Raw genomic sequence first — 24,493 nt, 5'->3', positions numbered from 1 at the left:
TATAGTGATCAAGAAGTCAAAAACGAGAGGAAAAAACGAGTTCACATCGAAAGAAATCGTGAAGAAGGCGATAAACGTTTATGGGATGACTATTTCAGTGAAACCCCAACATATCCTCGAAATCTATTCCGACGGCGATTTAGAATGAACAAGTCATTGTTCATGCGTATTGTTGATCGACTCTCCAATGAAGTTGAATTCTTTCGACAAAAAAAAGATGCTCTCGGCCGGCTTAGTCTCTCTCCACTTCAAAAATGTACAGCAGCCATTCGTGTCTTGGCATACGGTAATGCGGCGGATGCTGTTGACGAATACCTCTGACTCGCTGAAACTACTGCTCGGTCATGTGTGGAACATTTTGTGGAAGGAATAATATCTTTATTCGGCGATGAGTACCTAAGAAGACCAACACCGGACGATCTTCAACGTCTACTTCATGCTGGTGAGTTCCGTGGATTTCCCGGGATGATAGGAAGCATCAATTGTATGCATTGGGAGTGGAAGAATTGTCCCACCGCTTGGAAAGGGCAATATGCACGTGGTTCGGGAAAACCCACAATTGTTTTAGAGGCGGTTGCTTCATTTGATCTCTGGATATGGCATGCGTTTTTTGGACCTCCAGGTACCTTAAATGATATCAATGTTCTTGATCGCTCACCTGTTTTTGATGACATAATACAAGGTAAAGCACTGCAAGTCACTTACTCGGTCAATGGAAGGGAGTATCATTTGGCTTAATATCTCACTGACGGTATTTATCCGAAATGGGCTACTTTTATCCAATCTATTCGGGAGCCACAAGGACCGAAAGTGGTTTTATTTGCTAAACAACAAGAAGCTGTCCGAAAGATGTCGAGCGTGCTTTTGGAGTCTTGCAAGCTCGCTTTGCCATTATTAAAAACCCAGCACTTTTTTGGGACAAAGCCAAAATTGGAAAGATTATGAGAGCATGTATCATACTCCATAATATGATAGTAGAAGACGAACGAGATGGATATTCTCTGCTTAATGTTTCAGAGTTCTAACAAGGAGAAGACACCGGGAGTTCACATGTCGATGTCGATGTGGAAAGAGATATCCCTTCAAATATCACCAATATGATGGGTGCTCGAACTCGAATTCGTGATCCACATAAGCATCAACAACTGAAGGCTGATTTGGTTGAACACATATGGCATAAATTTGGAGAGTTCTGAAGATAACAACTAAGTTCGGAAGTTTGCTTCAAAATATTCTCGATTATTGTACTAATCTTTATTTTCATGTTTTTTTTTAATTTATGTTTAAAATGTTATATTTTAATATATTTTGTCTAATAAATAAATTAAAAGAAAAATTAAGAATCTCTAATTAAGAAACTCCCATTGGACCGTTTAAAATGGAAGTTTCTTAATAGAGGTTATTAAGCCCACTAAAGATTAAATTTATTACTAAAAAATCATTAAGGACCCCTAAAAGGGTATTAGGGATAAAGATGGTCTTATTAACCAAAAAAAAAACAAAAAACAAATTATCTTTCAGCATTAAAAAATGTAAACAAAAATAGATGAATTGATTAGTAAACCGGTCGATTATTCACGTACCATAGAGGACCCGGTCGGATCAATAGTGGAAAACGGACCGGTTTAGCTTGGTCGAGACTTGAGGCTGTAAAAAACGGCGTCGTAAGGTCGATGATGAGAAAGGGTATAATTGTCAAAACAGAGCACACTTCAACATTAGGGTTTTATTCTAAAAATCTGGTGTTAGCTTCTTCTCCTTCGTCTGCAACTTCTCATCTTTGGTTTTAGCTCATCCCCAATCCATTTAATCACTTTTCAGATCTGATATTTTCTTATCCTGAATCGATTCGTTCTGCATCTGTTTTCAGATTAAGGTGTTGTGATAAAGAAAGAGCTTTTAAGGAAAAGATGAGGCCGATACTGATGAAGGGACACGAACGTCCATTGACGTTCCTCAGGTACAACAGAGATGGCGACATGCTCTTCTCCTGCGCCAAGGATCACACCCCCACTCTCTGGTACGCCGATAACGGCGAACGCCATGGTACCTTCCGTGGCCACAACGGTGCCGTTTGGTGCTGTGATGTCTCAAGTAAGACCGACCTCGAAAGTGTTGGACTTTGTAAATATCTTTTTGATTGGATGATTGTTAGGGTTTTAGTTGGTGTTTTATAGAAAACCCTTTTTGTTATTTTGATTTAAAGTTGATTTCTTTTTGTTGATTTTGTTTTGTGAATTTTAGGATGATTTTGATTTGATTCCCAATTGTTATGAGTTGTATCATATGTTATTGATTGGATGATTGTTAGGGTTTTAATTGATGTTATATAGAAAACCCTTTTTGTTATTTTGATTTAAAGTTGATTTCTTTTTTTTTGTTTTGTTTTGTTTGATTTTGTTTTGTGAATTTTAGGGGACTCGTTGAGGTTGATAACCGGAAGTGCTGATCAGAGTGCGAAGCTATGGGATGTGAAAACCGGCCAACAGTTGTTCAGTTTCAAGTTTGGTTCTCCTGCGAGGTCGGTTGATTTTGCTCTTGGAGATAAGCTTGCTGTGATCACCACTGATCCCTTCATGGAGCGTACTTCTGCTATTCATGTCAAACGCATCGCTGAAGATCCTGAAGACCGTAAGTTTTGTTACTTGCTTATATGTTTGTAGGTGGAAGCTCTAGTCTATGTGTAAAAGGAAACTGTGTTGATTCATTGTTGCAGAGGTTAGTGAGTCCGTGCTTGTCCTTGAGAGCCCTAACGGGAGGAAGAGGATAAACAGAGCTGTTTGGGGACCCTTGAACCAAACCATTGTTAGTGGTGGTGAAGATGCTGTGCTCAGGATCTGGGATGCTGAGGTAAATTCAAAAGCTTCTTGACCTGGTTTGTGGTGGTGTATCAGTTTCACTTAACTTTGGCAATTGTTGTTGCTAGACTGGGAAATTGCTCAAGGAATCAGATGCGGAAGTTGGTCATAAGAACACAATCACATCGCTCACCAAATCAGCTGATGATTCTCACTTCATTACTGGTTCACTTGACAAGACTGCAAAGGCATGTGTTCCTTTCTTCTATCTGTCGTTTCGAAGTTGTACGGTTTTTCTATCTATATTTCTGATAAGACTGGTCTGGTTTTGTTTAACTGTCTCAGCTGTGGGACATGAGGACGTTGACTCTCCTTAAGACTTACGTTTCAGGGGTGCCTGTAAACGCCGTCTCCATGTCTCCACTTCTTGACCATGTATGTAATAGTAATACGTCAAGAAGTTTGAATTCTATTATCAAAAATTCAACATTGTCGTGAATGTTGTTTTTTTTGTTCTGCTCTCTCATAGGTTGTGCTTGGAGGTGGTCAAGATGCATCAGCTGTTACAACCACTGATCATCGTGCTGGGAAGTTCGAGGCTAAGTTTTATGACAAGGTTAGTGTTATGATAAGATGTTTTTATATTCGAAAACTGTAACCATGAACATGTGTCTATATAAATATAACTGTATGTTTGGTAATAAACAAAATGTAGATTCTGCAAGAGGAAATTGGTGGTGTGAAAGGTCATTTTGGTCCTATAAATGCTTTGGCATTCAACCCTGATGGAAAGAGGTATAACATTATCTGATTCATTGATTGATACAATCTTCATACTGTGATTCTTTTTTTTGTTCTTTTTGTCTCTGTTGCTGAGGTTGTGAGTTTTGTTTCTCCAACAGTTTCTCTAGTGGAGGTGAAGATGGATACGTCAGACTGCATCACTTTGACTCTGATTACTTCAACATCAGGATTTAGATCCCTTTTTAAAACAAATCTCTCAATCCGCATTTTGTTCCGTCTCTTTTCTGGATTATAAATGTTTTTCCATACTATCAATACTTTAATGGTGCTGAGATATGAAATGTTTGAATTTTGGATCGAATCCTTAGATTTTGTACATTTCATACTTTTTGAATTACAAGTTACAAACCTGCGATCTTTTTGGGATTCCATTCTGTTAGGTTTATTTGTAAGTTAGTGTTTAACTCAATAACAGCGAAAACATGTCTCTCTTTCTTGGAATGGAGCTAGGTAGTTAACCAAGGATGCGTACAAATTTATAAAAAACCTCCAAGTAAAGTTTTGACCAACTGCTGCTTTCTTGGCAATAATATATAAGCATTAAGCACCCTGGTTCTGCAATGATATTTTTCTTCTTCTGCAATTTGAAGTTTGGCTTCAAGCGACCATTTAAACTCTCGCGTGTTTAGTTTAAGGCTTGAAAAAAACAGCTGCAAGAGCATATAGCTTGTTTCTACTTTATAGTCTCTGTTCATCTAGATAATCAACTTCTGTCTGCCTTTTTTTCTTCTTCTGCAATGATATTTTTGGTTTCAAAGACCGTTTCAGCTGAGATAATCAGTCACTTATTATACTTATATACCAGTGGAAAGAATGCATGTGGTTGTTTATGAAATTATGCCTTCTGATTGGAGAAACGGAGACTAGTGGCAAACCAGGAGAATGACAATGGAAGAAACTCACGATGATCCAAAAGTATAAGAGAGAATAACTTTTAGAAAATTCGTTTCATAAGATTCCGAACAAAGAAATTTCGAAGTCTAATAGCATTGAAATCCTTAAGATTGGTAAGAAAAGATTTTGGATAATCCTTCAACAACATTGGTAAAGAAAGACAAGACTAATATGTCTAACGCACACAATGTTATAAGATCTTGGTAAAGATGAATACAAAAGCAAAGAGACTTGAGAGAGATTCATTCATTCTTCCATAGCTTCACCCACTTCTGTAATCTCAACTCGCTCCATCAATGGGGTGATTTTCGTGCGAAGAACCTCTGTTTCCAAATACACAATCAACCAAATAAACTGAAGTCAGAAAAAGGATAGGCTAGAGTTAACTGTCTCAGGGGTCTCTTAAGAGCCTAATCATGTTGTGTTTGATCAAGTAAAGAGAGAGATTAGCTTTACCGGTTTTCTTGGTGAATGAATAACCTTTGCTGCTGACATAGGTTCTTGGGTTTGGTTCCATGTAGTTCCTGAGATATTCCTTGTGCCCCTGTATTGCCAATACAATGACAACAAGTTCAGTAAGCAACGAACAAGACAAAGCTAACGCATAAAGAGTTTGATTTGAAGCCAGGGGTGTTTTGCATATATCTAATGGTAATGCAAAGACTTGGGTTCTTCATGGTTCAACGGTATGATATGATACATTACAAGTCACATATTCTAACCATAAGAAGTTTTGTTATTTAATCACAGAGGTATCAGGCAAAGACAGACCTTTGTGATCACGCAGATGTCCACGTTGCTACCACTACCCAGGTCGTTGAATATTCCCGAGCATATGGCTTCAGCGACCAGCTTGATTCCTTCATCCCTCTGGAAGATATTGTAACAATATAATCAATAAGAAGGCAGAAACTAACACATATTGAAACTGAAAGATGAATGTTCCTCAGACTACTTACAGTTAGACCTTCTTTGTACTTTGCCTCAAAGACGGACATAGCAGCAAGAGAACCAGAACCCATTGTAGCAAATGGTAGTGTGTCAGTTGAACCGTGTGGGTATATCTGTGCATAAAAAGGTAACATAAATAAACAACAAAAAGGACAAAATCTTTTCTCAGAAGATAGCATCTGTTTAAACTTACGGTATGCAGATGAGGCCCGGTGATATCGACTCCACCAAGGACAAGAGCAGCAGAGACATGACCTTGATAGCTGTATGACATTTGGGCAGTTAAGTCATCTACGTTTCTCTAGATGGATAGATGAAACATTACCTGAAAAGATGTTTTTTGAGAAGGGTCAAAGCAGTGATAACCCGAGAGTCTCGGCCAGTCTGGTAACGATGCAACCTCAACTGCGAGCTGACCATATCTGGACAAAGAGATAGAAACAAAGATAACAAAAGCATCAAGTTTCAGATGGAGCAACGCATTAATACCAAATTAGATCTGTCACACCAATGTTAGAAAGGAAAATACCAGTTACAGCTTCAGTGTCAGCAGCGGTACCAGCACCACAGCAATAAATGTTAGGTGCCATGTAGTGAATCTTCTCACAGTTCTTATCAGCAACGATAGGTCCCTCCGTTGCTCGTGTATCAGCGCCTAGTATCACACCATCCTATACAACCACAGATACTGAAATCAGCTTAATACAGCCACCACAACCATTAACTAAAAAGCAATTAAAAACAACAATGATAGCACAATAACACAAACATCTTCACATGTTTTAATTAATGTGCTCTACACTACACTACACTACACTACACTACACAGAGGCGCAGAACAAACTAAAAAGCAATCTAGTCGCTGAAAGGGCTCAGTCATAGGCCTCACTCAGCTAATCAAATTATAGATACAATAAAGTATAGGCGAGACCTTGAAGATCAAACCGACGATGGTAGTACCGGTCTTCAAAAAGGAGGGAGCTTTAAGACCCTTTTGGATAAGCATATCATTCCTCTTACACAGATCGAAGCTGAACCCACCCTTCGCTGGAACATCTACTCCTGCCTGACTCATTCTTCCAAAATCGAAAAGTCTACAATAACAACAGGGAGAAGAAAAGCAATTTAAAAAAAATCAAACGATTCCCCAGAAAAACTTGTCTCTCTCTCGGATCGAGAACATATAACGCCGGAATCGAGGAGAGAAATCTCAAGATGAGAAAGTGCTGAGTATGAAGCTCAACTTTAGAAGAGATTTACCTGGACGACGACGAGGGTTGATCGAATCGGAAGGGGTTTGGGGAGAACAGATACAAGTCGAGAGGAAAGAGCTGCTTCGAAGCCAAGAACAAATAATAAAAGAGAGAGTGTTTTCTTCTTCCCCAATTAACCTTCAGAAGATCCATCCAGGGGCATTGTCGTCTTTCCACTCAGATTACAGTTCCTATGGGCTTTTTATTCCTTGTTACTGAGCCCATCTATCAATACTTCTATAGCTGAGCCCGTCTATGGGACGATTAAAAGTTCTAATCTAAAGTGTGAAGGTGAAACCGTGATGACCAAGTAACAGAAGTGGACAAACACATTAAAGAACTTAACTCATGTCTTAACCAGAGTCGATGTAAACTGCACTACGATTAAGAATGCTTTTGGGACCACAACAGGAGGAAACAGCTACACCGCGGGTTTGGCGCTCGTACAAGCTGTCCTCATGTGGAATTCAAAAGGAACAAGGCGTGCTTGTGCTCTCCCTGCAAACGCAATCAGTGAGCTGTCTCAGCTCCAAAGGAAGCGTCTGCGTTAGGTCATGAAGCGAGCTGCTCCAGGGTTTCTCTATAAAGAGAAGGAAGTGTCAAGAGAGAGAGATACGGAGTAATAGATAGAGAGAGAAAACTTGTAATAGCATAAACTCATTAGCTTGTTTTCTCAGTCATAGGAATCGTTAGAGTGAACCTCAAGTGCTAGTGAAGGGCATTGAGGTGGGTCACTTAAGTTTCCTATTGTAAACTCTATCTGAATCTAGTGGATTCTAAGTTACCAACTCGGCCAGACGTAGCTACCCTCGTTAACGGGAGTGAACTGGATAAATTTGCTTGTGTGCTCCATTTTCTTGCTCTGTTTTAAACTTCATCTTCTTCATACAACTCTGTTTCTTCAGTCCTCTGTTTTTCGCCATATCCTCTGTTCTTGATTTGTTGGGTCTTCTCTAAAGGAAAGTCGACGCTTTTAGGGTCAAGGAGACTTAACAGAGTGGTATCAGAGCTGAGGTTCAGTGAACCATGTCTTCAGCTCGAATAGAGGTTGAGAAGTTTGACGGACGTGGAGACTACACGATGTGGAAGGAAGGAGAAGCTCATGGCCCACCTGGATATACTGGGGCTTAGCGTCGTTCTCAGAGAAGCCGAAGCTACGGCAGAGAAAGCTCCAGACTCGAAACAAACTGAAGAAGAAGAGAAAGAAGCTAAAGAAAAGCAAGAGGCTTTAGAAGAGAAGAAGAGAAAGGCATGTAGTACTATTGTACTGAGCGTTACAGACCGAGTGTTGAGGAAGATCAAGAAGGAGAGACAGCCGCTGCGATGATAAGTGCTCTAGACAAACTGTACATGTCTAAAGCCCTTCCTAACCGGATCTACCTCAAACAGAAGCTATACAGCTTCAAGATGTCTGAAAATCTGTCTATTGAAGGCAACATTGATGAGTTCCTTCAGATAATAACATATTTGGAGAACACAAATGTCTTGGTGTCAGATGAAGACCAAGCCATTTTGTTACTGATGTCCTTACCAAAACCTTTCGATCAGCTGAGAGATACCTTGAAGTATGGTACTGGTAGAACTACTTTAACGCTAGATGAAGTGATTGCTGCGATATACTCTAAGGAACTTGAGTTTGGTTCTATCAAGAAGAGCATTAAAGTCATGCTGAGGGTCTCTACGCAAGAGAAAAGACAGAGACTAGAGGAAGGTCAGACAACCGTGAGAAGAACTCCAAGTCCACAAAGTCTAGATCTAAATTGAGGACTAAGAAAGGATGTTGGACTTTCGGTGAGGAAGGACACTTTAGAAGCACATGTCCTAACAAGAATAAGTCTCAGTCAAAGAAGGACTATGGTGGTAACAAAGGAGAATCGTCTAGAGGAAAGAATAATCTTGCAGAGGCAGCTGGCCTCTACGTCTCAGAAGCTTTGTCATCCACTGATGTTCATCTTGAATATGAATGTATAATGTATACTTGATGCAGTTACCATATGTGTCACCACCGAGAATGGTTTGAAGACTTAGATGAGGAAGCTGGTGGTTCTGTGAGGATGGGTAATCAGACAGTATCTAGAGTGAAAGGGGTTGGTAGCATCAGAGTCAAGAATGAAGCAGGTCTGAACGTTTTGCTCACAAATGTAAGGTTCATTCCTGAGATGGACAGAAATCTCTTGTCACTTGGAACCTTTGAGAAAGTTGGCTACCGTTTTGAGTCAGAGAATGGTGTTCTAAGCATTAAAGCTGGAGAACAAACTCTGCTCACTGGAAGAAGATAGGATACTCTCTATCTGCTGCAGTGGAGACCAGCAGCTGCGGAATCACTAGCCATTGAGAGAAGACAAGACGATATTGTACTATGGCATAGGAGACTAGGCCATATGAGCCAGAAGAACATGAATCTGTTGTTGAAGAAATGTCTTCTGGACAGAAAGAAATTGTCTACTCTGGAAGCTTGTGAAGACTGTATCTATGGAAGAGTCAGGAGGGTTGGGTTCAATCTTGCACAGCACGGCACCAAGGAGAAACTAGAGTATGTGCACTCAGACTTGTGGGGTGCACCGTCAGTGCCGTTATCGCTTGGGAAGTGTCAATACTTCATTTCTTTCATCGACGATTACACTCGGAAGGTGTGGGTCTATTTTCTGAAAACTAAAGACGAAGCTTTCGAGAAGTTTGTAGACTGGATCAGCTTGGTGGAGAATCATAGTGAGAAGAAAGTTAAGACTCTAAGAACCGATAACGGTCTCGATTTTTGTAACAAACAGTTCGATGATTACTGCGCCTCAAAGAGTATTCAACGACATCGAACGTGTGCGTACACTCCGCAACAGAACGGTGTTGCAGAACGCATGAACCGCACCATTATGGAGAAGGTGAGGACTATGCTCAGCGATTCTGGTCTTCCTAAGAAGTTTTGGGCAGAAGCCACACACACTGCAACCGTCCTCATCAACAAGACTCCCTCATCAGCTCTGAACTTCGACATTCCTGATAAGAAGTGGACCGGAAGAAACCCTGTTTACAGCTATCTAAAAAGATTCGGGTGTGTTGTGTTTGTACACACTGATGATGGAAAGCTCAGTCCTAGAGCTAAGAAGGGAATTCTAGTTGGCTATCCCATTGGAGTAAAAGCATACAAGGTGTGGTTGGTTGATGAAAGAAAGTGTGTTGTGAGCCGAAATGTTGTTTTTCAGGAGAATGCTTCTTACAAAGATCTCATAAAGAGAAAGGAAGCTCAACCTGAAGAAACAGTTGATGATCACACAGGTTCTCATTTGGATTTGGATCTGGAAGCAGAAGAGGATACCATCTCGGGTGGAGAACGTACGAGTAATCAAGAGCCTCATCATACTCCAACTCCAAGCTCTGCCCCAATGTCTCCTCTGCAGAACCATGATGAATATGACTTGGAGACTGATATAAATCCCACACCTCCAAGTTATCATTTACCAAGAGACCGAGAGAGGCTAGAAACCAGAGCTCCTAGACGTTTTGATGATGAAGACTACTTTGCTGAAGCTCACTATACTGCAGAAGATGGTGGAGAGATTGAACCTGCAGGATACAGAGAAGCTCAGATTAATGCAAGGTGGGAAGATTGGGAGCTGGCTATGGACGAAGAGATGAAATCTCAGAACAAAAACAACACTTGGACCATAGTCAAGCGGCCAAGAAACCAAAGAATCATTGGAAGCAGATGGGTGTACAAGTATAAACTTGGAACTCCAGGAGTAGAAGAAGCAAGGTTTAAAGCGAGATTGGTGGCTAAGGGGTATGCTCAGCGAGAAGGAATAGACTATCATGAGATCTTCGCCCCTGTAGTCAAGCATGTATCCATAAGGATACTACTCTCGATTTTTGCTCAAGAGGATTTGGAACTGGAGCAACTCGGCGTTAAAACTGCCTTTTTACATGGGGAACTTAAAGAGAAGATCTACATGACCCCACCTGAAGGTTACGAGTCTCAGTTCCAAGAGGATGAAGTCTGCTTGATCAACAAATCTCTCTATGGACTCAAGCAGTCCCCGAGACAATGGAATGAGAAGTTTGATAACTACATGTCTGAGATTGGTTTTGTTAGAAGCGAGTATGACAGTTGTGCATATGTGAAGGAGCTGCTGGATGGTTCGTTGATGTATCTCCTTATCTATGTTGATGATATGTTGGTGGCAGCCAAAAACAAAGAAGCTATATCTCAACTAAAGAAGGAACTCAGTCTCAAGTTCGAGATGAAAGACTTGGGAGCTGCCAGGAAGATACTTGGGATGGAAATTATCAGAAAGAGAGAAGAAGGAGTTTTGTGTTTGTCTCAAGAAGGTTACCTAAACAAGATTCTAGAAACCTATGGTATGAAGGAGGCAAAGCACGTATCAACTCACCTTGGAGCTCATCTTAAACTGCGCGCTGGTACTGAGGAACAGATAGCTCGAGATGAAGATTACATGAGAGAAGTTCCTTACTCCAATGTTGTGGGAAGCATCATGTATGCAATGATAGGGACACGCCCTGATCTTGCTCACCCTGTTGGAGTCATCAGCCGTTACATGAGTCAGCCTATCAAAGATCACTGGCAAGCAGTGAAGTGGGTCTTGCGATACATCAAGGGAACTCAGCAGACCAAACTCATTTACAAGAGAAGCACTGATTTCAGTATAACTGGGTACTGCGATACTGATTTCGCCTCAGACCTTGATAGAAGAAGGTCCATTACTGGCTTAGTGTTCACACTTGGTGGAAATACTATAAGCTGGAAGTCTGGACTGCAACGAGTTGTTGCTCTTTCAACCACTGAATCGGAGTACATGTCTCTTACTGAAGCTGTGAAGGAGGCATTGTGGTTGAAAGGTTTGCTAAGAGAATTTGGATATGATCAAAGGAGTGTTGATATCCATTATGATTCTCAAAGTGCTATTGCACTGTTCAAGAACAATGTGCATCATGAACGCACGAAGTACATTGATGTGAAATGTCACTTCATTCGAGAAGTTATCGCGAATGGAAATGTTGATGTGGTGAAGATATCTACGGAAAAGAACCCTGCTGATATATTCACCAAGACGTTGGCTGTAGGAAATTTTCAGACCGCTTTGAATTTCCTACATGTCAAGTCTGAGTAGTAAGACTCAGAAGATCCGAGTCGGGAATCCTGCAACTAGATTCAAGGTATAAGGTATATCTCTCTCTCAAGCTTGCACAGGCTATTGGTTTTGTCATCACAGTTTCAGGTGGAGATTTGTGAAGGTGAAACCGTGATGACCAAGTAACAGAAGTGGACAAACACGTTAAAGAACTTAACTTATGTCTTAACCAGAGTCGATGCAAAATGCACTACGATTAAGAATGCTTTTAGGACCACAACAGGAGGAAACGGCTACACCGCGGGTTTGGCGCTCGTACAAGCTGTCCTCATGTGGGATTCAGAAGGAACAAGGCGTGCTTGTACCCTCCCTGCAAACGCAATCAGTGAGCTATCTCAGCGTCCAAAGGAAGCGTTTGCGTTAGGTCATGAAGCGAACTGCTCCAGGGTTTTTCTATAAAGAGAAGGAAGTGTCAAGAGAGAGAGATACGGAGTAATAGATAGAGAGAGAAAACTTGTAATAGCATAAACTCATTAGCTTGTTTTCTTAGTCATAGGAATCGTTAGAGTGAACCTCAAGTGCTAGTGAAGGGCATTGAGGTGGGTCACTTAAGTTTCCTATTGTAAACTCTATCTGAATCTAGTGGATTCCGAGTTACCGACTCGGCCAGACGTAGCTACCCTCGTTAACGGAAGTGAACTGGATAAATTTGTTTGTGTGCTCCCTTTTCTTGCTCTGTTTTAAACTTCATCTTCTTCATACAACTATGTTTCTTCAGTCCTCTGTTTTTCGCCATATCCTCTGTTCTTGGTTTGTTGGGTCTTCTCTAAGGGAAAGTCTAGGCCTTAAGGGTCAAGGAGAATTAACATAAAGCCTTCAAAATGGAATGGTTTTTTTTGAGGTAAACCATCTTCGGCAAATACAGTGTTATATATAATCTCTTATGTTAGGTATTTTCTATTCATGTAAATTATGTAAAATCAGTAGACCACCAACACTCCATCCGGTCTTCAATCATCTAATTAACTAATCAGCGTTCATACTCGAGATAATGACCAGACAAGACAATGAAGAACAGGTATACCCATCCATATAAATTGTACTTGCGAAATAAAAACCGGTTTAAACCAGTTTATGAGGAGGAAAATAAACAGTATGTAAATCAAACCGGCCATAAAGGATTACTACTGCTGATTCCAGACCGGTTTGAACGGTCAACACCATTCCAACATCTCTTAACCATATGTTGACAAAAAAAAACACCATATCTATACAGCCTAAAGCAGCTAGCTAGCGAGCTTCTGAGCATTCTTGACTGCTCCTATATAGTAATGCAATCTCCATAGCATTATGTTGTCCTCCTGAAAACACACAGATGCTATCAATCTCCCCTCCTTAACTTACAGTTACAGACCACAATCTATTTAACTGTATTATATTCTGTCTTACCGACTGATCCAAGTTGGCAATAACCTCGTCTGAAAAATCCTTTCCAGATGTTTTGCAATGTTCTTGTACTATCCCAGCGATACGGTCACGGTTTCCCCCAGGTAACTCCATGATTGCTTTCCGAAGATCTAACTTTTCGCCACGACTCATAGGCCTGTTTCACAAGACCTCAATAAGTAACAATTAAAGAAGAATTTTCAATTGTACATGAAAAAACTATATACCTGCAAGTAGCCACTACATCATCAAGGATGTTCTCGAGTTGCTGCTGCATATCATCCAGCTTTTCAAAAGGCAAAACCAAACACACAGAAAATTTATTAGCATTTTTTTCTCAGGAACAGGATGTAGCACATCTTTTAAGTGCATTACCTCATGAAGGAGAACATTTGAATACTGGGAGGTTAATTTCTTGACAATATCAGGGTTAGACAGAAGATTCTTCACATCATCTTCCTAAATGAACCACTGTGAGACAAGAAGAAGAAAACAAAATCCGGAAAAATAAACATGAAACTAAAAGACATACTGTTCCCTCTTCAGAGTCTGCAGGAACACTACATTTGGTTGCCTTGTCTGAAAACAGTTTCATGCTGCACACACGCATATGCATCTACAATTCACAAATTGCATTATACTCTTTTCATCAATACGATATTATAAGGAGAGTAGAACTTTGATCAATGTATGTATACCTCATTAACTTCTGGAGTTAGATCCCTCACGCACTGCCTTAACAAAACATTCAAATCCTCTCTCCTGAGATGTGACATCCCAGCTCCTATTGCAGTGTTGGAATGGCTCATAGTGGCTTCTTGATCGCGAAGCGAGATCTTTTCTTGTTGAGACAAGAGTCGAGATACTTGAGATCTGTAATCACCAAAAGAGTCTGCAGGTTTGACTCTTTGGGTTTCAGACGAAGGAGGCGCTTCTGCTGCTCTTTTAGGCATAGCTTTGATAGACACTGAACTGGTAAGCAGACACACATGAAGATAAAAAAAGAAACTTTGAATATAGAACCACCAACACAAGACTATTCGAACATTGCTAAAAGCTATTTAGTTCCAATTCTGACTATTGTTTGAAACAGAACATTGTATTAGAGTAAGATATCCAGACAACAGTATGTGTGTATATATTACTCCAATCTTGTATGAACGACAATCTGGAATTTTCGGTTATAGAGTTTTAAATTCAGAATTTTAAAAGAAAGCTACTGTAATTACGGGGATCATATGATTATTGGGTATCTCTATAGCGACGTGATGTGCCTTTGATGAGATTCAACGAGAACTTACCGAGGAATTCGAAGCGATTGTCGCTGGAAACAGGAGAAGATCGTTTACCGACGGGGAAGCCGAAAATAAAGAGGAAGAAGGAGACCAAACTCTTAAGGCAAGTGCACCTGTGTGTCTGTGCCACGTCAGTATAGTCTATCTTGGGCCTTCCTATTGTACGGGCCTTTTTATTAGCCCATTATTTTCGAAAAACGTTTTTAGCTTAATTTATTATGAATCTGAAGTAATTAGTTATTACTCTTATCGAAACTTAATAGGTTGATTGTTTGTAGTTTCTAAAATGGTTTTTGGTTTTTGTTTTTAAAAAATCACTTCAATTGCCAATCAAAATTTTGTTAAAAATGATTCTCTAAAAACTAGGGAAACTAGTTTTTCGAATAATTACCTAGTTCTACGCGAAAACCAAAATCTCTATTTTCATAGCTTTTAGAATACGTTGTTTTTCTATCTATCATTTTAATTTTTTATTTTATTTATTTTCAATGATCTTTCTTTTTATTTTTATCCCATAAACTGTTTATGTCTTTTTTCCACTATCATACATTCACGTAACCATTATATCATCAAATATAATTCTTGCACTTTTTTTACCAATTTTTGTACACTTTGTTAATATTAAATAAGTGATTATACATACAATTAGACCATTTATCTTTCATCCCAAAACTCAAAAATATTTGATCATATGTTATTTTATCTATAAGAGTAAAACTCTGGTATTTATATATTATTAAAAAAATCTAAAAACATGTTTAAAAACTAAAAGTATTATTTAAAATTATTATTTTAATTATAAAACAAAGTATATATAACTTATGTTTAAACATAGAATTAAATTTTGTATTATTTGTTGTTTTTTCAAATAAGCTTATTTGTATTTTGGTAATGATATTATATTTTATTATTTCCATAATAAATATTTTACTATTGATAATATTTTTATTTTATTATTTTATAAGCAAAAGCCAGAAACTAAAAACCAAAATCTAAAATTACCATTCATGTTTTTCAAAAACCTAAAATCTATTGCAAAATCAAAAACAAAAAAAAAACCAAAATCTAAAATCCAAAAACCAAAAACTAAAAACCAAAAACCAAAATCCAAACTCTAGAAACCAAACAAACAATCATCACCTTAATTGTCGTGATTAAAAAATATTTCATTTTGTATATTTTAAAATAAAAATATTATGATATATATATATATATATATATATATATATATCTAACCATATTCAACCAATAGAATAATAGATTGAATATAAAATCAATATATTTTACATTGAATTATAAAATAACACTTATTTTGAAACTAATGTTTTACACGATAACTGAAATAAAATTGTGGGAATACTACAAAACGTTGAGAAAGACCTGAAGAAAATTAGTGTAAAACCAATCTCACCATACTAAGAGCAGGTTTATTAGGGTCCCTTAAGTGGGCTTGTTAGCATATTTGGGCTTTTAAAATTAAGAAGAAAAGGGATTAAAGGAAGGGGCGTAGCTTAATTAAGAGCGTGAAGGGGCGTCCCTTACAAACCACGTGTCGCGATATGAATGGGCGTCGAGCGGTGTCGGGGTTTCGACAAAAGAGTTTCATTTTTCTTTCTCTCTTTCGTTTCGTCTTCTCTCTTTCGCGAAAGGCGATTCTCTTCCTGATGGCTCGCGTCGACGAAAGGCGACGGCTCTATCTGTGGGTCTTGGCGAGGAAGGGAAACGGAGACCTTTCTATCGGTGGCTCTCCTCGAAGCAACGTCCGGCGACCTCTCTCTCTATCGGTGGCTCTCTGAAACAAAGAACAACGGCGACTGTTGCAGTGGAGGCGAATCTAAAGGTAAAGCTGCGGGATTTGTGTGCATGTCTTAGATTCTTTATGTTTCGATCTTTCAAGTATGCATGTTTGTATATAAATCATCTGATTTTTTTTTGTGTTTTTAGGTGGATTGATCAAGACGCATGATCCAGGTAGATTTGTTCCTTCTTCATCTACAATTTGTAATACATATCCTCTGATTTTTATTTTTGATTTGTTTCTCTCGGTTTTGTCTTAGGTCGATTGATGAAGAGGGTGACTGATGTAGATTGTGTGTGTGTAATTAGGCATATTTTGCTTCTTCTTCATCGTTATTTTGAGTTGATAAATCGTCGAAGTTGTTTTGATATCTTGCGGTTAATTTTTTTGTGTTTAGATGGTTTGATGAAGACGCATCACACGGGTTCTTCAGACAACGGACGGCACGGTCTGCATACAGGTAAAGCCTATGTCTTTGCTATGATTAGGTATAAAGCATTGTATAGATAAAGCATTGTATACGATGGTGGTTTGAATGGTGTTAGGTTAGGTAATTAATAGCTTTGGTGATGGTTAGATAGAAATAAATTGTGTGGTGTGTTGATTGTGTTAGATAAATGTCTACTCAGACAACTTACTTGTGATCAATGCTTTCTATGTTGTTTGATCTATAAAAAAACGCTTTCTTCTCTTTCCACTTGCTCATTTCTCTCTTTCTTCTCTTCACTTTTCTTCTTTCAATTCTCTCTTTCTTGATCGTCCTTCTCAAATGGATTCTTATCCATCTTCTGAAACTTCAAAGTTTGTTGATCTACTTAATAGTCAAAAGATGTCTCAAGCTCGATTTGCCATTGTTAAAAATCTGGCACTTTCTTAGGATAAAATCAAGATTGGGAAGATTATGAGAGCATGCATCATACTCCATAATATGATAGTAGAAGACGAACGAGATGAATACACTCAATATGATGTCTCAGATTTCCAACAAGGAGAAGGGAGCGGAAGTTCACATGTTGATCTCACCTATTCTACAGATATCCCTACTAATATCGCCAACCAGATGGGTGTTCGAACAAGAATTCGTGATAGACAAGCGCATGAACAACTAAAAGGTGATTTGGTTGAACATATATGGCGTAAATTCGGAAGTGGTCAAGACAACAACTGAGCTTCGATGCCGCTTTGAAATTATTATCGTTTATTTCCGTAATATTTGTTTTTATGTTTCTATTTTAAAATCTATGTTTAAAATGTAAGTTTGACTTTGTTTTATTTAATAAATAAATTTAATCTTTGTTTAAAATTTTATGTTTAAAAATAAATTTAATTTTTTTTTATTGTTAAGAACCTTAATTAAGATACCACTAATAAACTCTTATAATTAAACTGTCTTTTAGCAAAGTCTCTTATCATAATTTTAATAATTAAAAAATCATTACAACTGATTTAAGAGACAACATGCTCTAACTAATCTTCACTTTCCTGTCTAAATTTAAACTTAAATATGATCTTCACTCTCTCATAGTCTCATTACGTTGGACACGTGTTCTCTCAGTTGTCTTTTGAAAGTGGAAATTACCATCACCACATGTTCTCTCTTTAACTAAACAAAAGATGAAACCAATAAAATTTTCAAGACAAGCTCCTATGGACCCGGTCAACTGAAACTTCGGTTAAATCCCCTATATCTCTTTTCTTCCCTTTTATATTTTTCACCATAAGTAATTTAATACTTAATTACCGCATTTAAGAAAATCTCACATTCACACATTTAAAGATGACAAGGACCATTATGCTCCTATCTATTGCCGTCGCCGTCTTGGCCATCACCGCCGTCTTCGCCGCTGATCCTCCAACACCAGCCGGAGCGCCTAAAGCCAACGCCAACAAAAGCTCACCCACTGCTTCTCCCACCGCAGCAGCATCCCCCAAACAACCCTCCGGAGCAGCATCCCCAAAACCAACCGCCGCAGGATCCCCAAAACCACCCGCCGCAGGGTCCCCAAAACAAACCGCTTCCGCCCCAACCTCGCCGCCTACGGCCTCTGCTCCCACCACCACCAAGAAGAACTCCTCCGCCACTCCAAGCGCTTCCCCATCTTCAGGTGGTGGCTCCCCCGCAAACGCTCCAAAATCTTCGTCAGCCAAAACTCCGGCTCCAAGCCCCGACTCAAGCTCCGGAGGTCCTACCAGCTCATCCGAAAGTCCTACAAGCTCATCGGAAGGTCCTACAAGCTCGTCCGAAGGCCCTACAAGCTCGTCTGAAGGTCCTACTAGCTCGTCCGACTCACCATCCGCATCGTCTCCGCCGTCTCCGACACCAGACATGTCTCCGTCGTCGTCCCCTGATGAAGGACCCACCAGTGAAGACCCCGAAGCTTCAGCTCCGACGGGAAGAGCCTCGTCGCTTGAGATCTCTATCTCTGGATCTGTTCTCATCGCAGCTGCATGGTTATTCTTCATATGATGAAATGTTACTCTTGTGTTTTTTATTACACTTATAAAGGGCTCGTTTCATTTAATATTTTTTGGTTCCTTAAAAAAGGTTTGCACTCAGGTTCAGTTGAATTCGTGCATAGTATGGAGGTTAGGATTTGATATATGTTGTAATAAATGTTTCGCTTGGGTTACTTATGATGATCGTGTGATCTTTAGTCGTTATACTGACCATTAAATTCTTATGGTTAAAAGGGTCTATTATACTAGTAATTTACGTCCATTTTCCAATTGGCTAGTACATGTTCTAAGAGCAACTGCAACAGTGATTTTAGATGAGTCCTTACAGTTAATCCTTATCATTATTTCAATATAATATTATTATTTTGGCTTAATTAGCTAGGGATCAATCCTTCAAGAGAGATTGGAAGGACTCAATCCTTAACACACGTGTCTCTCTCTATCTCTCCTCCCACGCTCTCTCTCGATCTCTCCTCGCTCCATCATCTTCCACCATGATCCTTCCTTATCGAAACCTTTTCGAAAAATCCTCTTCTCTCTTTTCGTTTTTTCCCCGTATGACTCAATCCTTAGGATTTTTAGCTACGCTATTGGGGATATCGTGTTTTGTGTGTGTTGAATTGGCAGGAGGGTACTCTGACTTTGGTTGAAATTTTCATATGTGGTCTTGTTTTGTTTTCTCTTCATAAAGTTTTGTCCTTTCTATGGTGACGTGAAGCTCTTTTTCTGTTTTATCTGGATTCTGTTATCGGTCAAAAATCTCATGAAATGAAATTGCATAAATCTTATTAGGTGTTTGAAAAAGCTTGAATCTTTTATGTGTTGTTCCTTGGAGTTAGGTTGTTAAAGAAATTAGAATTTTTGCTAAGGTTTCTTTTTTTTAAATGACTTGTTTGTGTCTGGCAGGGGAAGTGAAATGGCTCTTATCAATTTGGAAGCTCATGTGTTGCTGCTCAGTGGGGGATTCGTCGTCCTCATGTTGCAGTCAAAGCTTCTTTTTATCCAACCAGATTGGAATCTCACCATGACAAGTAAGAGTCTTTAACAATACCATGCCTTAATTTGTTGAGATTGCTTCTTCCCATTGCATATAATTGCTCTAAAGTGTTTAGTCTTACTGCTTTGTAAAGTTTCATGTATCTGAGAGGCTAATGAAGTTGTCTTTATTTTGATATAACCTTCAGCAGTTGCATCAGCCAAATAAATTGTTTGGGAGCTTCACAGTCGAGTATGTTTTCACATGGCTCCTTGCCCTTCTTGTCACTTGTAATGGGACAGTCCCGTAATTCACATTCTCGTAGAGGATCTCGCTTCACTGTTAGGCCTTAGGTTGAGTAAACAAAATATACTTTTGAGTTTATGTCGTGGATCCCAATAACTGTCGGAACGTTACGGATGCAGTGGAAGTGAATGGAGGGATTATTGTGTCGGTGGTGAAGGAGGAAGATTGGTTTAAGAAGCATAGGAGCCGAGTGAAAGTGATTGACTATGGCGAAGCTGTCATCATGCCTGGTCTTGTTGATGTGTAAGTTTGATCTTAAACCACATCACCAAGGACTCGGTTCTGTGTAGTTTATGCTTCCTTCTGGAACAATTGCTGCTGCTGCTGGTAATCAAATCATGTTTCAATTACTTTGAGTTTCGGTACTTAAACATTGGCTCTTTCTTTGAAAGTTAATTTCCTAGTAAAGTTGGCTCTTTCCTTGACCAATGAAACATGAACTCTCTCTCTTTTTTTTTTGAACTTCATGAATACAAAACGCTAAGGACTCTAATTCAAGCAACACCAATGGACTTGATTCTTTTGATTAAGTCTTTAACTATTCAAAAAAAAAACCAAAAAAATTTAATGTTTTAATAATGCTAAGGACTCTAATTAGAGTAACACCATTGCATATGCTCTAATACTGACAGCATCAGCAATACTGAAGATCTTTGATAAGCAATATACAAGAAAATTCAAATAAAACTTAGTAAGGAAAAAAAACTCTAGGCTACAAGTTAGAACTATACATTACCGCTTCACCAAAAATAAATAAAAAGAACTAGACATTACCAATTTACCCACGAAGGAAAAAAAAAACAGAGAATATAATTTAATACAAAAGGGTAAAATCAATACAATACTAAAAGTAGAATAATCTCAAAGCTAAGAGCATCCACGTAGGACTAAAAAATCATCCAATTATAGAGCTCTGTTTTGACACATCATTCATGCTTTCGTTCACCGAAACGGGTCTTTAACGTGGGCTCTGTTAAATGATTCAATTCAAGCCCATCACCCATGTCTGAAACTTGAAGTTTGTTCTTCCCCGACTCCTCTTAGGTCATCACTGATCAAATTCCAGCACTTCATCGTTACCATAAATCCACTCTTCAATTTTCAGCGACCGCAAGACCAACAAGAAGACCGTCGCCTCCTCCGCAACTGCAAATCAAACGTCCAGATCAACCGGCAAGGCACTGACAGCTATGTTATGTTCTTCAACGAGGTCGGTCTCAGATTGGGACAATTGGAGGCTAACTCATTTATGGGAAGCGAGGTACACGCCGTTTTCGCCGGAATCACAAAGACGTTACCATTCTCCGTTACTTCTATCGATTCCAAACTACGGTCTCCGTCTCTCCACCGCCGAACTGCAATTTCCCAATTCTCCTCGCCGTAACTTGCCGTTACGGTGGTGGAGGCGGAGGAGGTTATCCTTTCTCGGGAGACTCAAGGAGAGGTAGGCCGAAAGAGGCAGAAGTAGATGAAGCACTCGATATCGCCTCAATTAGGTCAGCTACTGTGAGGCTAATCGATGGGCAACAGAACATGGTAAAGCTTACTCCTTTTTTATTTATTAATTACAGCTTTGATTCAGACAAAACAGACCAATGAAAGTTGCAGTTTTTTTGTGTTTGGTCTCTTAGCTTGGGTTAGTGTCTAAAGACGAAGCTGTTCGAAGGGCTGAAGATGCTGAGCTTGATTTGGTATGTGTAAAAAATAATATCAATGTGATGCTTTAGCTTCGTCATGTGTATGCAATGCAATGTGCTTTTGTTATCTCGCAGGTGATACTATCGCCTCATGCTGATCCTCCCGTTGTTAAAATGATGGACTACAGGTGAGTGCATCTCTAAGTATGTATTGAAATGGCTCCTTACATATACAGAACACTGCATAATGTTAACTTGATGATGCTTCTTTTCTTTATCAGTAAATATAGATTTTATCATCCTGAGAAAACAAGAAGACCGTCGCCTCCTCCGCGACTGCAAATCAAACGTCCAGATCAACCGGCAAGGCACTGACAGCTATGTTGGGACAATCGGAGGCTAACTCATTTATGGGAAGCGAGGTACACGGCAAGGGAGCATTTTTAATTGGTTTAGTGCTCCTGCTTATTGACGAACAGGTTAGACATGAACTTATGTGTTGATTTATTTTATTGCTTTAGATTTCATTGATTCGTTCCCATTAACTAAACATGAACTGATGTGTTGATTTATTTTATTGCTTTAAAAATTTGTCTCACGCACAACTCTATCTTTTCAGAGCTTCAAGATAACCGATTGGAGATTGACGAAGATAGGTTCAGCTTCCATTCACTTGAGAATTTTGAAGACAACTATGGACTCAGAGGTGATCTCTTTGGCAAGCATTTTTAAAGAAAATTCTCTCTTCAGATGCGGTTTCATATTGTGCTTCTAAAGTAGTTTTTTTTACTTTTCTTTCACACAGCTGATCACAAGCTATCCGTGTTCACTTCAGCTGTTAAGAGGATTAGCATGCTTTAAACGATCTGCAGACAAGTTCCAGTGGAAGTAACTAACCAACTTATTTGTGGAGAGCTAAAGCCACTTCTTTTGCTTCTCTTTCTCTCTCTCTCTCTCTCTTATATTCTAGGCCTAGCAAGTGTACGCATTTATAACTATTGCTTAGTCAAAATATCCCATGGTGTCTAATGTCAACTTTATTTATTTTTGTCTGATTTTCAGGATGAAGATGATAATAATTAAGATGATCAATGAGTATGTTGTTGACCAGTGAATATTTGATCTGTAGCTAGCCAAGTAGTAAGTGTGTTACTCACATTTACAATACCTAGCAAGATCCTTTTAAATGTATCCCCAAAAGCATCCAATAACTTTTTTTTTGACATTTACAACAGATTTTATATCAAACCTCTGTTGATGGGCAATTTTATGCTATGAAGGTAATCTATTGTTTTCCCTTATTAAACCTTTTTGTGTTTTTTTTTTTCCTTCGTTTAGTTGATGTTGTTCTTTTGAAATATGATACTCATAGGGCGTAAAGATCTCTGACATATTTTGATACTTGAGCGAAGGGTTGCACCTTCAGATACTGCTATGAGTGATCTTCATGAGGTATAACCCATTTTCTATGCTGCATATCTACTAGTTCATTGTAGAGACTTTATTCTTAAACAAAGTATCTGTTTTGATGATTCCAAAGTTGAATTGGAATACATTAACAAAGCAGCTATAAAACAAAAAGAAAGGGGGGAGGGGGGCTAACTGCTGTCCCTAGAAAAAGGTAACGTTGCATTTTTAGTCAGCTTTTAGTGGGCAAAAGTCTTGAAACTACATTGTTTGTGTTACTCTTTTTCCTCTTTTTGTCGCAAATGTCTCTCTTATTCTATAGCTGGTTTGTATGGGTTATTTTGGTTCCATGTGAATTTTCTGTTTTGTATTGTGATTGAATGGTTGTGATCACGCATGTGTGGAAGAGCCGAAGAGGAGGCCAAATAAAGAGTTGGTGAAACTGCGAACCAGCAAGAAAACAAAGAAAGGTACGATTACAAAATTTCACTATAATATATGACTATCTATCTTCTGGCTCCCCTTTGTTGTTGTCACTTGGAATCAGAATCTAAGGAATCCAGCTTAGTGTTTCACAGTGTATACATTGGAATATATATATATGTATTTCAGTCTGATTTACAATCACTGCAGTAGGATTAATCTAACTATTTCATCAACTGGATATGGTCTATGATAGGTTCTCCATCAATATTCATGCGTTCCGTGTGAGGAGTATCAAGGATTTACTGTATGATTTCTGGAACAATACAAACCAGTTGCTCAAGGATTTTTTTCTGGGAATTACATCATGAATGATCTTCATCATTGTTAGGTATCTACTCTCAAACATAGACACGAAGACAAAAAAAATTAAATGGTTTGTTTATTTTAAACTTGGTGTTCTATATGTGAGCACCTTATGACAGCCATTATACATTAGTGATTATATATTTTGGAGTCTTAATCGCTATGTGATTCAGAACAGATTTTGGTCTGAGTTTGTCATTTGATTGACATGTCTATCATATGTTGCTGGAGCCTACAAGTTCTTTGTTTTATGTATCGTAGGAACCGACACAAAGGACATAGTTAACTTCCGTATACACAAGCAGGTGACCGACTTCTTTATACTTCAGATAAATTTCACTAATTTCAAAATTTTATTTTATATCATGGGGATGATGTATATTTTTGTATTGTATTTAGACACCAAATAATTTGAGAATTTTGGAAAGAACATCAGAATGATGTTATAAAGGTGCTCAAAAGAAAGAAAACATCAAAAACGGTGTATTCATTTATTTAGTTTCTTTGTTATTGTTTTCAAAAATTAGTTTTTTAGAATAAAAATCCACTCTTTGAAAAAGAGAAAGTTGCATGAGTCCGACATGACTGCAAAGCCTTTCAC

General features: G+C 38.7%; 4 protein-coding genes across 9 annotated transcripts; 2 read left to right on the top strand and 2 right to left on the bottom strand.

The window, feature by feature from the left end:
• The first annotated feature begins 1,672 nt into the window (after positions 1-1,672).
• Positions 1,673-3,903, top strand: LOC106428669 (eukaryotic translation initiation factor 3 subunit I-like). Its single transcript, XM_013869416.3, has 9 exons — positions 1,673-1,783; positions 1,871-2,094; positions 2,416-2,631; positions 2,717-2,850; positions 2,927-3,046; positions 3,144-3,233; positions 3,328-3,414; positions 3,514-3,593; positions 3,701-3,903. The coding sequence occupies exons 2-9, from the start codon at positions 1,911-1,913 to the stop codon at positions 3,774-3,776; spliced, it is 987 nt and encodes a 328-aa protein (XP_013724870.1). The 5' UTR covers positions 1,673-1,783; positions 1,871-1,910; the 3' UTR covers positions 3,777-3,903.
• A 617-nt stretch (positions 3,904-4,520) lies between these two features.
• LOC106428671 (proteasome subunit beta type-7-A-like) lies at positions 4,521-6,868 on the bottom strand. The gene is made up of 9 exons (XM_013869419.3): positions 6,708-6,868; positions 6,379-6,541; positions 5,977-6,118; positions 5,773-5,869; positions 5,641-5,710; positions 5,456-5,560; positions 5,268-5,366; positions 4,953-5,040; positions 4,521-4,819 (listed from the first exon to the last, which is right to left on the bottom strand). Exons 1-9 carry the CDS (start codon positions 6,851-6,853, stop codon positions 4,743-4,745), a joined length of 987 nt encoding a protein of 328 aa, XP_013724873.2. The 5' UTR covers positions 6,854-6,868; the 3' UTR covers positions 4,521-4,742.
• A 5,883-nt stretch (positions 6,869-12,751) lies between these two features.
• On the bottom strand, positions 12,752-14,636 carry BNAC02G36830D. 2 transcript variants are annotated; one of them, XM_022696143.2, is made up of 7 exons: positions 14,529-14,636; positions 13,926-14,199; positions 13,760-13,843; positions 13,603-13,686; positions 13,455-13,513; positions 13,231-13,384; positions 12,752-13,142 (listed from the first exon to the last, which is right to left on the bottom strand). In XM_022696143.2, the coding sequence occupies exons 2-7, from the start codon at positions 14,178-14,180 to the stop codon at positions 13,068-13,070; spliced, it is 711 nt and encodes a 236-aa protein (XP_022551864.2). In that variant the 5' UTR covers positions 14,181-14,199; positions 14,529-14,636; the 3' UTR covers positions 12,752-13,067. The 2 variants fall into 2 exon arrangements, with proteins under 2 accessions (XP_022551864.2, XP_013724824.2); XM_013869370.3 differs by having other exon boundaries at positions 13,926-14,194; positions 14,529-14,620.
• A 3,371-nt stretch (positions 14,637-18,007) lies between these two features.
• LOC106428650 (putative protein TPRXL) lies at positions 18,008-24,386 on the top strand. 5 transcript variants are annotated; one of them, XM_048746968.1, is made up of 9 exons: positions 18,008-19,808; positions 19,965-21,595; positions 21,691-21,750; positions 21,832-21,884; positions 21,978-22,118; positions 22,316-22,402; positions 22,502-22,836; positions 22,932-22,976; positions 23,069-24,386. In XM_048746968.1, the coding sequence occupies exon 1, from the start codon at positions 18,098-18,100 to the stop codon at positions 18,785-18,787; it is 690 nt and encodes a 229-aa protein (XP_048602925.1). In that variant the 5' UTR covers positions 18,008-18,097; the 3' UTR covers positions 18,788-19,808; positions 19,965-21,595; positions 21,691-21,750; positions 21,832-21,884; positions 21,978-22,118; positions 22,316-22,402; positions 22,502-22,836; positions 22,932-22,976; positions 23,069-24,386. The 5 variants fall into 5 exon arrangements, with proteins under 5 accessions (XP_048602925.1, XP_048602927.1, XP_048602923.1 ...); XM_048746970.1 differs by having other exon boundaries at positions 19,965-20,005; positions 20,179-21,595; positions 21,978-22,836; XM_048746966.1 differs by having other exon boundaries at positions 22,316-22,836.
• The last annotated feature ends 107 nt before the right edge of the window (positions 24,387-24,493 follow it).

Source organism: Brassica napus, chromosome C2 (assembly GCF_020379485.1).
Source record: "Brassica napus cultivar Da-Ae chromosome C2, Da-Ae, whole genome shotgun sequence".
In the NCBI taxonomy this organism is placed as follows: Eukaryota; Viridiplantae; Streptophyta; class Magnoliopsida; order Brassicales; family Brassicaceae; genus Brassica; species Brassica napus.
Note: the sequence above shows the minus strand (reverse complement) of the source record. Positions and strands in the feature narration are given on the sequence as shown.

Coding starts and splice junctions, on each gene's coding strand:
- LOC106428669 (XM_013869416.3), top strand. CDS start 1,911: ATGAGGCCGATACTGATGAAGGGACACGAACGTCCATTGACGTTCCTC. Junction 2,851..2,926: donor TCAGGATCTGGGATGCTGAG/GTAAATTCAAAA, acceptor TGTTGTTGCTAG/ACTGGGAAATTGCTCAAGGA. Junction 3,594..3,700: donor TTCAACCCTGATGGAAAGAG/GTATAACATTAT, acceptor TTTCTCCAACAG/TTTCTCTAGTGGAGGTGAAG.
- LOC106428671 (XM_013869419.3), bottom strand. CDS start 6,853: ATGGATCTTCTGAAGGTTAATTGGGGAAGAAGAAAACACTCTCTCTTT. Junction 5,870..5,976: donor TGACACTGAAGCTGTAACTG/GTATTTTCCTTT, acceptor CTCTTTGTCCAG/ATATGGTCAGCTCGCAGTTG. Junction 4,820..4,952: donor TTCATTCACCAAGAAAACCG/GTAAAGCTAATC, acceptor ATTTGGAAACAG/AGGTTCTTCGCACGAAAATC.
- BNAC02G36830D (XM_022696143.2), bottom strand. CDS start 14,180: ATGCCTAAAAGAGCAGCAGAAGCGCCTCCTTCGTCTGAAACCCAAAGA. Junction 13,687..13,759: donor CAGACTCTGAAGAGGGAACA/GTATGTCTTTTA, acceptor TGGTTCATTTAG/GAAGATGATGTGAAGAATCT. Junction 13,385..13,454: donor GATGTAGTGGCTACTTGCAG/GTATATAGTTTT, acceptor CTTGTGAAACAG/GCCTATGAGTCGTGGCGAAA.
- LOC106428650 (XM_048746970.1), top strand. CDS start 18,098: ATGACAAGGACCATTATGCTCCTATCTATTGCCGTCGCCGTCTTGGCC.